The sequence below is a fragment of the Syzygium oleosum genome, unplaced genomic scaffold (assembly GCF_021117445.2).
Source record: "Syzygium oleosum isolate NSW1041296 unplaced genomic scaffold, Sole_v2.1 Sole_v2.05, whole genome shotgun sequence".
Taxonomy (NCBI): Eukaryota; Viridiplantae; Streptophyta; class Magnoliopsida; order Myrtales; family Myrtaceae; genus Syzygium; species Syzygium oleosum.
In genome coordinates, this window is record NW_026607489.1 from 3,360,080 (window position 1) to 3,377,459 (window position 17,380).

The 17,380-nt window shown below is 41.7% G+C and overlaps 1 protein-coding gene and 1 long non-coding RNA gene across 2 annotated transcripts; one reads left to right on the top strand and one right to left on the bottom strand.

Annotated features, from left to right (window-relative positions):
• Nucleotides 1–1,393: 1,393 nt before the first annotated feature.
• On the bottom strand, nucleotides 1,394–2,658 carry LOC130138282 (uncharacterized). The gene is made up of 2 exons (XR_008816681.1): nucleotides 1,897–2,658; nucleotides 1,394–1,775 (listed from the first exon to the last, which is right to left on the bottom strand). It is a non-coding gene; the product is annotated as an uncharacterized LOC130138282 (long non-coding RNA).
• An 11,843-nt stretch (nucleotides 2,659–14,501) lies between these two features.
• LOC115693697 (protein RALF-like 22) lies at nucleotides 14,502–14,858 on the top strand. Its single transcript, XM_030620746.2, has one exon. The coding sequence runs from the start codon at nucleotides 14,502–14,504 to the stop codon at nucleotides 14,856–14,858; it is 357 nt and encodes a 118-aa protein (XP_030476606.1).
• Nucleotides 14,859–17,380: the final 2,522 nt, after the last annotated feature.

Consider the following 17,380-nt stretch of genomic DNA (forward strand, 5'->3'; position numbering starts at 1 on the left):
GTTTTCTATGGTACTCTCAAATAAAGATGGCTATCCTATGTATGGTCCTCCAACGACCGACGTTGTACACAAAGTCTTTTCTAAGAGTTTCAACGTGGACTCTTCTTTTTATTAGTTGAGAATTGTGAATGAAGAGAACAATAATATTCTATCTATCTTCTAGTAAATAGTACACGAGCCTATTTATAGGCTTTATATAACGACTATCTAAAGTAACAAATAAATGAAGATATGCAGAATCACAAAATAATATACAGGATCATAGAATATCACAAATATATATCTCTAATATCCCCTTTCAAACTCAAGATGATTTGAAAGATGTCAACTTGAGTTTGGAGAATAAATCTAGAAAACGCCCAGGTGGATGTGTCTTGGTGAAAACATAGGGAGTCTATTCAGCGAAGGAAGTAGATACAAGTCGAACAGTGTCATGAAGAACATGATATAGGATGAAATGAAAGTCTATTTCAATGTACTTGGTGTATTCATGAAAAACATCATTATGTGCAATTTGAATAGCACTTCGGTTTTCGCAATGAATTACCATTCCGCTATGATGATGCACTCCCATGTCTTCAAGTAGCCACCGTAACCATAATAACTCAAATGTTGTATCAGCAAGAGCTCGATATTTTGCTTTTGTACTAGAGCGAGCAACAGTGATTTGTTTCTTGCTATGCCACGAGATAAGTGAGTTGCCCAAAAAGAAACAGTAGCCTGTAGTGGAGCGATGATCTTGAGGGTTACCAGCCCGGTCAGCATTTGAATAAGCTGTCAACTCCAAAGTAGAGTAAGCAGAAAAATAAAGACCATGAAACAACGTACCCTTGATGTAGCGAATAATTCGAAGAACCGCAGCAAAATGAGTTGTATGAGGTGCGGTCATGTACTGACTAATAATATGAACAACGTAAGCGATGTCAAGATATGTAACGGTGAGATATATAAGACTACCAATCAACTGTCGATAAAGTGTAGGATTCAGAAGAAGAGTTCCATCCTTGTCATTGAATTTTACATTCGACTCAATGGGTGTAGAAGAAATCTTGTTATTAGTGAGCCCAGCTCAAGAAATAAGGTCAGTGGCATATTTTGCCTGAGACAAACAATAACCAAAAGCATCAGATGCAACCTCCAAGCCTAGAAAATAGTTGAGTCGCCCAAGATCTTTCATTTTGAACTGTTTACTAAGATACTGCTGGAGTTTGATAATGCCGGTCTGATCATCGCTAGTAATAACCATATCATCCGCATATAAAAGCAGTATAATGTACCCATGATGCGTGCGCCGAACAAAGAGAGCATGGTCATAAGAACTGGATTAAAACCAAGAGATTCCATAGTTGAGCTAAACTTGGAGTACCATGCACGAGGAGCTTGCTTCAATCCATACAATGCCCGATGTAATCGGCACACTTTATTAGATGAATGAGAGTATCCATGAGGAGGTACCATATAAACTTCCTCTGTGAGATTGCCATTAAGAAATGCATTTTTAACATCCATTTGAAATAGAGGCCAACGTTTAACAGCGGCAATAGCAAAAAGATTGCGAACAAAAGTAAGACGAGCAATAGGGGCAAAAGTCTCATCATAATCAATGACGTACTCCTGAGTAAAGCCTTTTGCTACTAGCCGAGCTTTATAGTGATCCACTGTGCCATCTGCCTTGGTTTTAATCTTATGTACCCATTTACTACCGACAGCAGACTTACCAAGAGGTAATTCAACCAAATCCCATGTGTGAGAGTTTTCCAAGGCTTGCAACTCATCTGCCATTGCTTGCTGCCAAAGAGGATTAGTACTAGCTTCTTTATAGGTGCGAGGTTCGTGAAGAGAAGCAATGGTAGAGTAACAATGATAATCACGAAGATGAGCCGGAGGTTGACTTACTCTGGTGGAATGACGAACAGAAGTAGATGGAATGGCTGAAGACATAGGATCATCGGTTAGGGCAGACATGTCAGAAGTTGCCAAAGTGGGAGAGCCAGATGGGCCTGCATCAAGATGAGAAGAATACAACTGCGGAGAGGAAGATTCACAAGTTGATGGTAGTACAAGATCTTCTGGGAATAAATCCACTAAAGGATTGGTAAAGAAAGGGACATGAGTAGAAGATTCAAAGGGATGAATGAATGAGAACATCTTATGTTTCCATAATGAAATATGACGAGACACACGAAGACGGTTAGAAATAGGATCCCAACATCTATATCCCTTGTGTTCAATGCCATACCCAAGAAAGCAACATAAACGAGCATGAGGTTCTAACTTTGTGCGTTTATGTGTAAGGAGGTGCACAAAACAAGCACTACCAAAAACTTTGAGACGACTGTAATAGGGAACCTTGCCATAGAAACTCTCACAAGGAGAAATGTTGTCTATGATAGTAGACGGGGTACAATTGACAGTATAAACAGCAGTGAGACAAGCTTCCTCCCAAAACTTTTCTGGACAAGAGGTAGAGATTAAAAGAGTTCGAGTAACATTTTAAGATATGCCTATGTTTACGTTCGAGACGACCATTTTGTTGGGAAGTTCTTGGATATGAACGATGAATAAGAGTACCTTGTTGGGAGAGAAGTCTAAAATATTCCATGTCTCGATATACCATGGCATTTCGGTACGAAAAACCTTGATATCTTTAGAAAATTGTGTTTTATCATGGCAACAATATCACGATAGATACGAGTAAGCTCATATCGATTTTTCATAAGATAAAGCCAAGTATAACGAGAATAATCATCAACAAAAATGACAAAATAACGAGAACCTCTCATGGTGGGTGTTGGAGAAGGTCCCCAAATGTCAGAGTGAATTACATCAAAGGGAGTATGAGAGATAGATCCATTAAGATCAAATGGCAAGGCATGATGTTTTCTTAATTGGCAAGGCAAGCAATCAAAATGTTTATCATCAACAAAGCCTAAATGACCACTTGAAATCAAGGATTTTAATCGAGAAGAGGAAGGATGACCTAACCGAGAATGCCAAGTTTCAGATGACATCGTGGCAGCACAACTAGTTAAAGAGTTGGGAATATTTAAAGAAACGAGCTCAAATAGGCGTCCCACTCTACGGTCACTTCCAATAGTCAGTCCCATCCGTGGATCCTGCACATGACAACCATGAGGAGAGAAGTGAAATTCAAAGCCAAGTTCACATAATTGTCCACATGAAATTAAATTTAGAGAGAGTTTGGGAACCATAAAGGTATTAGGTAAGGACAAGGTGGATGTGGAAATGTGTCCTGTATGACTGACTTGCATTAGAGAATTATCAACTATAGGATAGCAGGTGCATGTGAAGGGAAGGATTTTGACTTAAACAAATTAGAATTTGATGTCATATGATTGTAGCAAGCGCAATCAAAATACCACAAATTGGAGTTACCTGAAGCGACAAACATAGCAGGAGAAATATAGGAACTAAAAGTACCAGATTCTCGAAGAATGGAATGGAAATCCTCTAATGAGAAACTGACCGACAATCCATTGGGAGAAGTATCTAACAGTAGCAGCAATGGTAGATGGATGTGCATATGAACCTCGGCTTCGGAGTTGATTGATCGGCCTAACAAGTTGCTTATATCGTAATCGATAATAATGGGATGTCATATGACCACGTCGGTGATAATGCTTACAAAATTTATCCGTCTTATGCACTTTACCGTGTTAAACACAGTAGGTTGGACAATAAATGTCAAGAAAATAGTACCTGGAGAGTAGATATGGAGAAAATAAGGCCAAAAATGAACTCAGCATGCCGAAAAACCATGGGAACCGGTCACAAATCACCAAGAACTGATCAGAAAACGATCGAACCGATAAAAAATGCGACGGAAATGGTCCGACCCGTCCGGTTTGAACCGGTCAACGGTCCAGTGAGAGGTGTTGCTGCGGTGGTGCATGGATCTCACGCACAGATCCTTCAGGCGGTGTGTGAGGGCGCATCTGGTGGTTTTTGGCGGCGAAACTTCATGGGTTAGCTCGGCGGAGGACGGTGAGTCTTGGGTTTGTGTTTGTTTTCCAAAACACGAAGCAGAAGACGTCCAAATCACAACGGAACAGTGGCGGGTTTCCTTGGTCTGAGATGCGATGACGCGTGGAGACGTGTGTGGTGGCATCCTGCATCCGTTGGCGACAAAATTTCAATGTTTCGCTCGTATGAGGGTAGTAAGTCTGATGGTGGTGACAATTTTTCTAAATGAGAGATAGAATTATGTCAAATAGTGACTGAAAGCTTCGTTCTTGATGAAGAATTGGTAGTGACGCGGCCGACTGGCGTCATGACGGCCACTGTGTAGCAGACTCGATGGGCGCACCTCAGATAACACTAGCTCTGATACCAAGTTGAGAATTGTGAATGAAGAGAAAAATAATATTCTTAGTACACGAGCCGATTTATAGGCTTTACATAACGACTATCTAAAGTAACAAATAAATGAAGATATGCAGAATCACAGAATAATATACAGAATCACATAACATCACAAATGTATTTCTCTAACATTATTAAACTCTAACTACTTCCTAAATGTTTGCTTAGCCACTCATTTTAGATACTACAAACAAGAGACACTGCTAGAATTTTGTGTGCTATCTAGAAAGTTAAAGATATGGATCATTGTTTTAATGACCTTGATCCATTTTCGTGATACTCTCTGTATGCTTTGTAGCATCTTGAACTTGGCTTACAGGAGCACTGTTAAATTATGTCTCGAATTTGAATATGTATCCGAGACCCGATGCACACGTGGAGAATTTATTGTTCAAAGTCGTACAAAACGCAATGATGAGCAGACAAAGAGGAAGAAGCAATTCTGGATATTCTCTGCGCATAAAAGAAATTTTGGCCATATTTATCTTCTATTAATTAAATGAGCCCATGACTTGACTTTGCTCTCATGCATGTCAATGGAGCTGCGTCCCATTTTCTTCTTCCTCATAAATGCATGCACATGATGTGAATGAATGCACGTAGAAGAACGTGGGGCACCGAACTTCTCTTCCTCCCTTCTGGTCAATTTCTGTGGGCTTCATTTGTCCTTTTGTTATTCAATGAAGGAAGAAAGAAGGCAGAAGCTATGCTCATTTTCTCATTGGCGGTGCTTGATGGTCATGCGTACACACCATCATTAATTGCATGGACTTCTGAAGATGGGGGCCATTCGTTCTCCTATAAGAGGAGAACCGCGGACGAACAGACGCAAGCTCGAGGGAGAAATAGCCGAGAGACGAGAGAAAGCTCCAAAGAGTGAGAGGCTTGAGCTGCGCGAGATTTGTACGTAAAAGTCGAGTCCATCAAGTTGAGTTGTTAAACACCGTAGGTATTGAGTATATATATAAGGCTGGAAAATATTTGAGCGTGAGTAATTGTAATCCTGAAATTCTCCGATTTATTAGTGGATTATTTGTCGGTTCTCTCCGTGGACGTAGGTTCCGACGTTCGGACCAAACCACGTAAATTTTTCGTGTCTTTTTATTGTTCCTCGTTTTATTTCTCTATCATTTCTACGGCTCCCGATTTAATTGCAAAGTTACGATCCGCTTCTGCCGCGTCGCTGATCTTACAACAATTGGTATGAGAGCTAAGACTTTGCAATTATGTCTGGAGCAAGAGTAGAAGTTGAGAAATTTAACGGGAGGAACAACTTTGGGTTATGGAGCGTCAAGATGAAGGCGCTATTAACAACTCAAAGTTTAGCCAAGGCATTGGAGGGTAAGGATAAGTTACCCGAAACAATGAGAGATGGCGAAAAGGACGAGCTGATGGAGAAGGCAAAGAGCATAATCCTATTGAACCTATCAGATGAAGTGCTAATAGAGGTGGCCAAGGAGAAGGATGCCGTAATGTTGTGGGCAAAACTTCAAGCCCTGTATGTAACGAAGGGTTTGAATAATCGCTTATACATGCTAAAGAGGATGTTTCAGTTCCGATACCATGAAGGTACGTCCATCAGATCCCACTTAGATGAGTTTAATAAACTCATGATGGACTTGAAGAATGTCGGTAAAATTTTAGACGATGAAGAACAAGGCATGATGCTGTTGGCATCTCTACCAGAGTCATGGGAGCACTTTACTGACTCCTTGTTACAGGGGCGTACTACGATTACCTTAGAAGAGGTAAAATCCGCCCTGTTCTCGAAGGAGTGGCAAAGAAAGTTGCGAGATGACAATCTAGCGCAAGACATAGCGCGAGGACTGATGGTTCGAGGTAGAGACCAACATCGGGGGCCCAGCGGCAGTAGAGGTAAAAGTAGATTGAAGTCGCGACATAGAAAATCCAAAGGTCGCGTGAAGTGCTTTGAATGTCACGAGGAAGGGCACACACGGAGAAATTGTCCAAAGCTAAGAAATAAAGGCGATGGGCAAAATGCCACAAACAATATGGCGAATGTTGCTGAGGAGAGTACCAGTGATGCCGAGGCTGTCCTATGCGTATCTACAAGTTCGTCAGGAGACAAATGGGTGCTAGATTCCGGTTGTTCCTATCACATGACTCCTCATAGGAACTGGTTCACTATCTACCAGACTGCAGATGGTGGTAGAGTTCTCATGGGGAATAATGCAGCCTGCAAGGTTGTGGGGATAGGGACAGTTCGGATTTGGATGCACGATGGCGTAGAGCGGACGCTGACAGACGTGAGGCATGTACCAGATCTCAAGAAGAACCTTATTTTTCTGGGGACACTCGATGATGTCGGGTGCAGATACACCGCTGAAGGTGGAGTACTGAAGATCTCTCGAGGTGCCATGACAGTGATGAAAGGGAAGAAGGTAAATTCTCTCTATCATCTACTGGGAGAGACCGTGACCGGAGCTGCTGCAGTTTCATCAGGTGAGTCAGACTCAAATTTGACTCAGTTATGGCATATATGCGATTAGGACACATGAGTGAGGCTGGAATGACAATGCTGAGTGAAAGAGGGTTGCTGAAAGGTCAGAAGACGGGGAAGTTGGACCTGTGTGAGTACTGCATCTTCGGGAATCAGTGCCGTGTTAAATTTGGTACAGCTATGCATTCGACCAAGCAACCGGTCGAATACATTCATTCAGATGTCTGGGGCCCATCTCCAGTTGCTTCGAAAGGAGGTGCCCGATATATGCTGACATTTACCGACGATTATTCAAAGAAGGTATGGGTATACTTCCTGAAGCATAAATCCGAGGTGTTTGATCGGTTCAAGAATTTTAAGGCATTGATTGAGAAGCAGTTAGGTAAACAAATCAAGTGCCTGAGAACCGATAACGGCATGGAGTCCTGTGGCAAAGATTTTACTGAGTTCTGCCAAAAGGAAGGGATTGTGAGACACCGCACTGTTCCCGGAACACCATAGCAAAATGGCGTTGTAGAATGGAAGAACAGAACTCTACTTGAGCGAGCTCGATGCATGCTTTCGCATGTAGGACTAGGCAAGGAATTTTGGGCCGAAGCAGTGAATATGGCCTGTTACCTGGTTAATCGATCTCCATCATCTGTTATCGAGTGGAAGACTCCTGAGGAAGTATGGTCGGGGAAACCTGTTGATTACTCCGGATTACAAATATTCGGATGTCCGACGTATGCTCATGCGAGTGATGGTAAGCTTGAGCCGAGGGCTAAAAAGTGCATATTTCTGGGTTATGCACAAGGGGTAAAAGGCTACCGGCTGTGGTGCACTGATCCCAGATCACCTGGTTTTCTAATCAGCAGAGGCGTGATCTTCGACGAGACTGCAATGCTTCAAAAGAGAAGCCTTGAGACTCAACCAGTAGAGCAAACGGATCGTGGTGTCAGTAGCGAGGTGGAGCTTCAGGTGGAGCCTCCGGAGACCTCAGAGGTAACAGAGGAAGAGACTGTGGATGAGGCCACAGTTCCTGAAAATGGTGATACTGAACAATCAGTAGAGCCGCAGTACAATATAACCACAAGCAGACAAAGAAGGCAAATCAAACCACAGGTACATTATGGTTATTCTGATATTGCCTATGCATTGACTATAGGTGATGAGGTGGAGGCAGATGAGCCTTCGTCCTACTCTGAAGCGATGGCTAGTAGTGAGTCGTCGCAGTGGCTAGAGGCTATGAGTGAAGAGACAGAATCACTCTATCAAAATCAGACATGGGAGCTGGTCAAAGTACCTAAAAGCCAGAAGATTGTCGGGTGCAAATGGGTCTATAAGCAGAAGGAAGGCATTCCCGGTGTCGAGGTAGTAAGATACAAGGCGAGACTTGTTGCGAAGGGGTATACTCAGCGAGAGGGCATCGACTACAATGAAGTGTTCTTTCCTGTGGTAAGACATACTTCGATTCGTGTATTACTTGCCTTATTTGCTGCACATGACCTCGAGTTGGAGCAGCTAGATGTGAAAACGGCATTTCTTCATGGAGAGTTGGAAGAACGGATTTACATGAGGCAACCAGAGAGATTTGCTATTCCGGGTAAGGAAGACCATGTTTGCTTATTAAAGAAATCTTTGTATGGGCTGAAACAGTCTCCTAAACAGTGGTATAAACGTTTTGATTCTTTCATGGCTAGTCAAGACTATTCGAAAAGTCAGTTTGATAGCTGTGTTTATTTTAGGAGACTGGAGGATGGGTCTTTGATTTATCTATTATTATATGTTGATGACATGTTAATAGCAGCTAAACATATGTATGATATTGATGTGCTGAAGCAGCAGTTGAGTGCTGAGTTCGAAATGAAAGATTTAGGTGCTGCTAAGAAAATATTGGGTATGGAGATTTTGCGTGACAGGACTGCAGGGATGTTACGTCTAACCTAAAAGAAATATATCGAGAAAATCGTGGCACGTTTTAACATGCAGTCAGCAAAATCTGTAAGTACACCTTTAGCTGCACACTTTAAACTTTCTAATAAGTTATCACCGCAGGCTGAGGAAGAGGAGCATATGTCTCGTGTTCCTTATTCTAGTGCAGTGGGTAGTATTATGTATGCTATGGTATGCACTAGGCCCGATATTTCACAAGTTGTTAGTATTGTCAGCCGTTACATGAAGCGCCCAGAAAAGACACATTGGGAAGCTGTGAAATGGATTCTCAGATATTTAAATGGGACAGCAGACGTCGGTATTGTGTACCGGAGGAACGACAATGGCAGTGAGACCACAGGATATGTGGATTCGGATCACGCCGGTAACTTGGATGACTGTAGATCATTAGCGGGGTACGTGTTTATGCTGGCAGGTTGTGCAGTAAGTTGGAAGGCGTCCTTAGAGGACAATGTTGCCTTGTCTTCAACAGAGGCAGAGTATATGACACTAACCTTTGTGGCGAAATAAGCGATATGGCTAAGAGGTTTGCTCTCGGACCTTGGACTAGAGCAGAAAAGTGTCACTATACATTGTGACAATCAATGTGCGATACATCTGGCCTATAATCCGATATATCACAAGCGAACGAAGCATATCGATATCAGGTACCACTTTATCCAAGATGTCATAGCAAAGGGCAAGATTGTTGTGAATAAAATAGCGACAGCTGAGAACCCAGTAGACATGATGACGAAGCCCGTTCCTTTAGTAAAGCTCGAGCTCTGTTTGAGCTCGATTGGCGTCTGTAGAAAGTAAGTGCTCGTCGGGCGTTGGGAGAGCCGACATGAATAATGAGCATTATGATTTGGCTACAAATATCGAGCTAATATGGATAATTATTAAATTATGTTTCGAATTTGAGTCTGTATACTAGACCCTACGCACACGTGGAGAATTTATTGTTCAAAGTCGTACAAAACGCAATGATGAGCAGACAAAGAGGAAGAAGCAATTCTGGATATTCTCTGCGCATAAAAGAATTTTTGGCCATATTTGTCTTTTATTAATTAAATGAGCCCATGACTTGACTTTGCTCTCATGCATGTCAATGGAGCTGCGTCCCATTTTCTTCTTCCTCATAAATGCATGCACATGATGTGAATGAATGCACGTAGAAGAACGTCTGGGCATCGAACTTCTCTTCCTCCCTTCTGGTCAATTTCTGTGGGCTTCATTTGTCCTTTTGTTATTCAATGAAGGAAGAAAGAAGGCAGAAGCTATGCTCATTTTCTCATTGGCGGTGCTTGATGGTCATGCGTACACACCATCATTAATTGCATGGACTTCTGAAGATGGGGGCCATTCGTTCTCCTATAAGAGGAGAACCGCGGACGAACTGACGTAAGCTCGAGGGAGAAATAGCCGAGAGACGAGAGAAAGCTCCAAAGAGTGAGAGGCTTGAACTGCGCGAGATTTGTACGTAAAAGTCGAGTCCATCAAGTTGAGTTGTTAAACAATGTGGGCATTGGGTATATATATATGGCTGGGAAACACTTGAGCGTGAGTGATTATAATCCTGAAATTTTTCGATTTATTAGTGAATTATTTATCGGTTCTTTCCGTGGACGTAGGTTCCGACATTCGGACTAAATCACGTAAATTTTTCTTGTCCTTTTTATTGTTCCTCGTTTTATTTCTCTATCATTTCTACGGCTCCCGATTTAATTGCAAAGTTACGATCCGCTTCCGCCGTGTCGCCGATCTTACAACAAGCACTTTAGTGCATATGTCCACAACTTGATCTTCAGTTTTACAATATTTGAGTTCGGTCTCTCCATTACTTTGTACTTCTCTTATGAAGTGATATTTGATGGCGATATTTTTAGTTCTTCCGTGAAAAAACAAGATATTAGAAATAGTGATGTTGGATTTGTTGTCTCAAAATATCGGAGTAGGTTCTATCTGTGCTTCTTCGATGTCTTCTAGTATTCGAAGCCAGAATTTCGGACTGGTGATCGTAGTAGCCACAACATACTTGGCTTCTATGGTACACTGTGCTATTGAGTGTTGTTTCTTGGATGTCCACGAGAACATTGCAGAACCCATTGTGAATGCATAACCAGTAATGCTCCTCCTATTGTCATTTGAGCTTGCCCAGTCACTGTCGGTGTAATCAAGAAGTTTGGCAGTTGCAATTGACCGATACCAAATTGTCGCGACCTCCCCGAACCGATCGGTTAGGCCAAGAGGTATTTGTCGATGGATATCAACATCGATTGATTCGTTTGAAAGACGAACCAAATGGTTCATTAATCCAAGGACCGAGGCGCTCCCAAGCCTCATACCTTATGCGACGAGAATTATTTAAACTATGCATTCAATTGGAGTCGCCACTAGCCATGATCAGAGGTTGGCTAGAAACCTTGATCGAGACGCGGGAGTGTCGTCTCGACACGTGCGAAAACCAGAGATTCCAAAATTCGGGGACTTGATTACACTAGCGATCTAACTAGTGCCATTTCGGTACCTAAACTTGAATATTTGCAAACTAAAGTACCGGGCAGCCTATCGAAAAAGCTAAGATTCCACCTAACCGTTCGAAAAATTGAAGATAACAATCAATGTATTAAAAGTGCGCAACCAGATAATCATAATAAAAAATAAAATAAAATAAACAACTAGCGACATAGCATCGTCTCTAGAAAGGAAAAGGCAATCAAAAGCCTTAAAGTAAAGCCCTGATGGCTTGTCCGATTTTTGGAAAATTTTTAAAGGGTTTTCTCAATTTTTACAAATTTCAAACCAAGTCTAGAATGAAATAAATACTAATATCTAGCGAAATTAAGCTAAAAACTGATTTCTGAGCATTTTCTGATTTTATGAAAATTTTGGGATTTTTCTGAATTTTTTTTAAATTTTTTCGGATTTTTTAAATTTTTTTAAATTTTTTTGAAATTTTCTGAATTTTTAAATATTTTTCAGACTTTTAATATTTTTTTTTGGATTTTTAAACATTTTCTGATTTTTTTTGAATTTTTAAATATTTTTATTAATAAAATAAAGATTCTGGACCGGGTCCCCTGACCCGATCCGACCCGACTTTATGACCCGGATTTCGACCCGCCCGGGATCCCCCCTTTTTCCATTTCCTTTCTGAATTTTTTTTTATTTCCCTCTTTTCTTTTTTTTCTTTTCTTTTTTGGGTTTCTTTTTCTCTTTTCCATTTTGTGTTTCTCTTCTTTTTCTAATTTTTTTTCTATTTTTTTATTACTCTCCTCCCCTACGTGCTTTTGCCCATGCACGTTCTTTTCTTTCCCAGAACCCCCTTTCCCCGAGAGCTTCCCTCTTACACCCGGAGTTTCACCTCCGGCCACCGAACACCACCGCCAGCCGTCGACTTCCAACGTCGACGGCCACCCCTCGTCGGTCGTCGCGCCACCGCCGACGGCCACTACCCGACTATCACCAAGCGATTCCGGCGACACCGTTATCACCGAAGAGACATATCAACTCAAACACTGCTTCAACAAAATAAACAGCCAAAAACCAACACATGCATATTAAAGATGAGGAGGAACACGCTGGCTAAGGCGGCCTCGAGCCGTGGGCTTCGTCGGTGCGGGAAAATCTCTCCGACGGGAGGATGCGTATGTGAGACCAACTTGGACGATGCACGAACAGTGGCATAAAAACACAAGAAAAACACCAGAGCAGGCATGAAATATCAATCTAAGCTCGGACGAAGCATAAAATGAAGATTACATAGACGGATCTTGGTGATATTGGTCTCGGCCTTCATTCAGACATTTTATCAAACAAGTGGTAGGCGAGTTCGGATAAAGGCTTAAGACTGGTCGTGAGCGTGGTTTTTGGCTCAAATGTGATACGTAAAGTTCTAAACAACCATATTGCACCAAAGAGCTATTTCATTTTACAAAAAGACTTTAAAAAAAATCAACACGATCAGATTTGACACTCCAAGCTTAAACTGTTTCACTGAGACACTTTATCAAACATGTGAGGTACAACCGAGGAATGGGATTACAGATCCGATTTTAGCAAAACTCATGGCCTGTTCTTGGTGTGAAACGTTTAAAACGGCTTCTTTGAGTATCAAACGAGCACGAGTATCCATCAATGGGGGCCGGGCGACCATCGAAATAGGCTCGATGTGCCCGGCATCCGAGAGGCAAGGGAAAAACAGGGGAGGCGCGAGTCTCACCTGATCGTGAACAGCACGGAATCAACGATGGTGACGAGATGCGCAGCTGACTCTGCTCGTTTGCTGCAACTAAGCGCGATTTCTTCGATGATTTGATACCGAAACGGACGCTCTCAAATAGAGGCGTTCGTTTAAGTGGATGATTCAAGGTGACGGGTGAGCGACTGAGAGGGGGACGAGATTTGCCGGTCACGGGGAAGGGACCGGAACGCTCTCGTTGAAGAAAGACCCCTCTATCAAGCCGAGCTCTTTCTCCCTTTTCTCTCCTCCCCGTCTCTGTTTTTTTTTTTCGTGTTTCTCGGTCACTCACCCCTCAAAACTATTCTCTCTGCTCCTTTTGAATCTTCACCCTCTTCCCTTTTTTCTCCCGGAACTCTCCCCCTCTTTTGTGTGCTTCCTCTGGCCTCCTTTGAATGCGCAGAACCCCCCCTTTGGTGAATGGACTCCACGGTCAAAGAGAGCACTTCGTCATGTCAGTCAAAGAAAGAAGAAAGCCTCTGTCGTTTTCTACTTTTTCTTCTTTTGTGTAAGTGTGCAGAGAGAGAGCCCAGATGGAGAGGGAAGAGATCACGTTTTTGTCTTCTCTCTTTTTCCCTTTTTTTGGTTTTTTTGAAATTTTTATAATGATTTTTTTTACATACAATAAAAATGAAATAAAATAAAATGAAAATATGTTTCACTAAATTCTACTAATGCAAATGCACTTAACATCTATATGCCATGTAATTTAATGAAAATATTTTTGTTTAGGGGTTAAAAATCAATCCCTAATTTTTTATGCGATAAAACTCTAAATGATTGAGCAAAATTTAGGTGTCAACACAAATGTCATAATTTGTTGTTCCTCGTAAATATCCGAGAATTCTTTTGTTAGCTCTAAAATGGATTTGTCTTGAGCTCTGTACGAAGCGTGATAGTAGACTTGTTGCGTTCACAATATCTGGTCCATCTTCTGTAGAAGGAAATATTAGGTTTCTCTGCCCCATCTTCTTTTAGTAACTTCTCATCTGTCACAAGGGGTATCACAACTATTTTGCAATGATTCATCTTTAATTTCTTCAGGAGATTCTCCACATATTAGTCTGCTAGATGAAGACTCCTTTATTTTAATCGATCTCGGTGCCGAGGAAGTGATTACCACGAAGGGAGGGCGGTTTAGTTTTTTCTTTCGTTCGCGAAGTGATTACCACGAAGGGAGGAGGAAAATGGAAATGGAGAGAAAAGTGAGACTGATGGTTAGTACTATTTTTTGTAAAAAGAAAATTTGGCCTGCTCCTGCATTGCCGCCGACCACCATGGATTCTGTCTTCCCAAACACGTGAACGTGTGATTCCTCCACCGTCCGACATTAAAATCGGCGCACAACCCCCATGTGTAAGATCACATGGAGAGGATGACCAGCGTTAACTCAGCCAGCCTGCCTCAAACTCCATTCAAATCCCCCTCTCTACACTTTACAAATCTCTCTCTCTCTCTCTCTCTCTCTCTCTCTCTCTCTCTCTCTTTCGCTTATCCGCCATGGCATCTCCCCTTCTGATCGCTCTGCTCTCCTTCTCTAACATCGCAGTTCTGCTTCCCGCGACCACAGGCCAGGTCAACTATTCACTCGGCTTCCAGATTGGATCGGCCGAAGCTCTCGGGTGGCCGCTCGAAGCCTTGCCGCCATACAACGAGCTCATCGGACGCGAGGCGGTTGCCCGGAGGATCCTGCTGCAGTGCGGCAGCTACATATCGTACGGAGCTCTGTCCGCAAACAGGATCCCTTGCCCGCCACGCTCGGGGCGGTCGTACTACACCCACAACTGCGACAGGGCACAGGGGCCAGTCCATCCGTACAGCCGGAGCTGCTCCAGGATCGCGAAGTGCCGGAGATAAGAGAGAGAGAGAGAGGAGCACGAGTTGCTCAGTGCCATGAAAGTGCCAATCTCTGCATTTCACTTGCATTCTTTATCTCGCACCGTGCTCCTTTTTGCTCTAATAGCTGGGGCTTAAAGTTTTGGTTTTGCTGTAGTCCCATCTTACAGTCTCAAAGATACGTCTCTCTTTATCCCGTTTATTTCACTTTGTATGATTGTACTCCAAAATAGAGAGGAGACTATGGTTGAATTTCGCTTGCGAAAACGTTATCGAGATTTTTACTGGGTTGCATGATCCTCTCCTGTGCTCCAGTGAAGGTTCAGGTCGGTGCCGATGGCCACTCAACCACACGTGCGCGTACACATCTCTTTCTTGTATTTTACTCACATGAGGCCAAGTACGCGGCGAATTCTGCATGTACATGATCATCACCCTCATAATGTCACATCAAAGAATTAGTCAAGCAAATAACAAGTCTGCAGGCGACGGAAGGATTGAATTCCTTATGGATAGGATCTCTCCAGAATGGCTATGCATTCCAGGGACAAATGAAATTTGATTGAACTTCACAAGAGCGTCTATCTGTCCCTATTCAATAACAAAAAATCTTGTAAAAAGTTGGCTATGTTCTGAGGGTTTAATTTGATGAATGATCATAGCATACTCAAAAACTACAAGTCCAAATGTAATTTATCAGGTTCTAGCACAAGCATATGAATTATGAACTCACATGTACTCATACATATCTTATGAGATTCAGTAGACCTGTGAACACGTTCACTCCGGTGCATTGTAACTCAGCAATATGCTTTCTTCTTTGGGTAAATTTCATTGTGTCATTACATTGAAATAGCTTGCAAGGGTCATGAATCGGTCAAATGAGACAACTAGAGAAACCAAACCATATAAACACATAATCAGCATGTTTTTAGTTCTCAAGGAATTTGATGTTAAGAAATCACGTCTGTAGGCCTTCAGGTGCGTCGGAGGACTTCGATCGACCATACGGACTAGACGGGAGGGCAAAGAGAAAACATCCTGTAACGATAGCCGATTGATTATTGCCCAAGCAGTTTTGGTAAAAGAAGTTTTCAAGAGGCATAGAAACTTCGGTCTTTTCAATTTCCTAAAAACAAAAGCTAACAAAAGAATTATATACAGTGTGAGGTACTTTAATTTGTCACGAATGAGGAAACTGTCCCCGAATGAGCTACTAAGGTCCGAAACAGATATTTTTCTCAAACGTTTCACGGACATCCCATTACTAGACAAACGAGGGTGTCTCTCATACCATACTTCACGTGACAGCGGGTTATAGCTTTTTTATCTTTCTATTTAGTTTGGATTTTAATTTGGAGTCGCCACTACTCATTATTGATAGGTTGACTAGAAACCTAATCAAGGTACGGGAGAAATACCATGATTCTGTGAAACCAGAAATTCTGAGTAAGAGGACTTGATTACGTTAATGATCCCAAATTGTAATCACTAATGCCCTTTCGGTACCTAAAACGATATAATGTGCCTAACATGTCACATGAGTTTTCGAGATCTACCTACTAACTCTAACCGTTCTAATAGAAGAAAATCAATCAATCAGTAATTGCACAATCAATATCAATCAATCAAGACAATCCTAAAATGTCTTTAAAAGGAAGACAATTCAAAACATTCAATGCCTAATGAAGCTCTAATGGCTTGTTTGTTCAATGAATTGTGTTGTTTTAGAGTTTTTTTGGGGGTTTAGTCCCCTTTTAACTCCCAAACTAAAGGGTCTTCAAAAATGCCATTTAGACACCTCAGAAAATTCAAATTTCACTTGTAAAGGGTGGCCATAGGGTTTTTGGGTCATTTTATGAATTTTTGAAATTTTTGATTTTTGATTTTTTTTGGGAAAATTTTTTTCTGAGAATTTTTACTTTCCCGAAATCTTTTTTTTTATTTTACATTTTCTGAAAAAAAATTCAATTTTTGTGGATTTTGGGATTTTTCAACTTTTTATGGATTTTCTGAGAATTTTTCAGACTTTTATGGATTTTCGGAAATTTTCTGATTTTTGTGAATTTTCTGATTTTCCCAAAAATTTTCTAATTAAATTTTTTTTATGATTTCTGGATTTTTCTGAAATTTTTTATTTTTTACGATTTTCTAGATTTTTTATTTGATTTTCGGATTTTTTTAGTATTTATATTTATTTATTATTTTTAAATTTTTCCGCTAGCGATTGAAACGGGTTGAACCGGTTCAGACCGGTCCAACCAAGTCCAACCGGTCGGCACCGGTGACGGCCATCGCCTCGGTGGGCACAACGCCATTTCACTCATTCTTTATTTTAGCATTTTGCCGAGCAGTTGGTGGGCATGATTTCTGGTTCAAGTACTATCGAGGCTTCTGGTTCAAACTCACCTCTGATGACCTTTCGACGAGATTTTAACCATTCCATTTGGTTTAATGTTGAATCCATGTTTCCCTCCATCAACCTAGCTCACTGATTTGCCGCCGGACCACCACCGGCTGACGAAAAACCGATCTAAAAAACC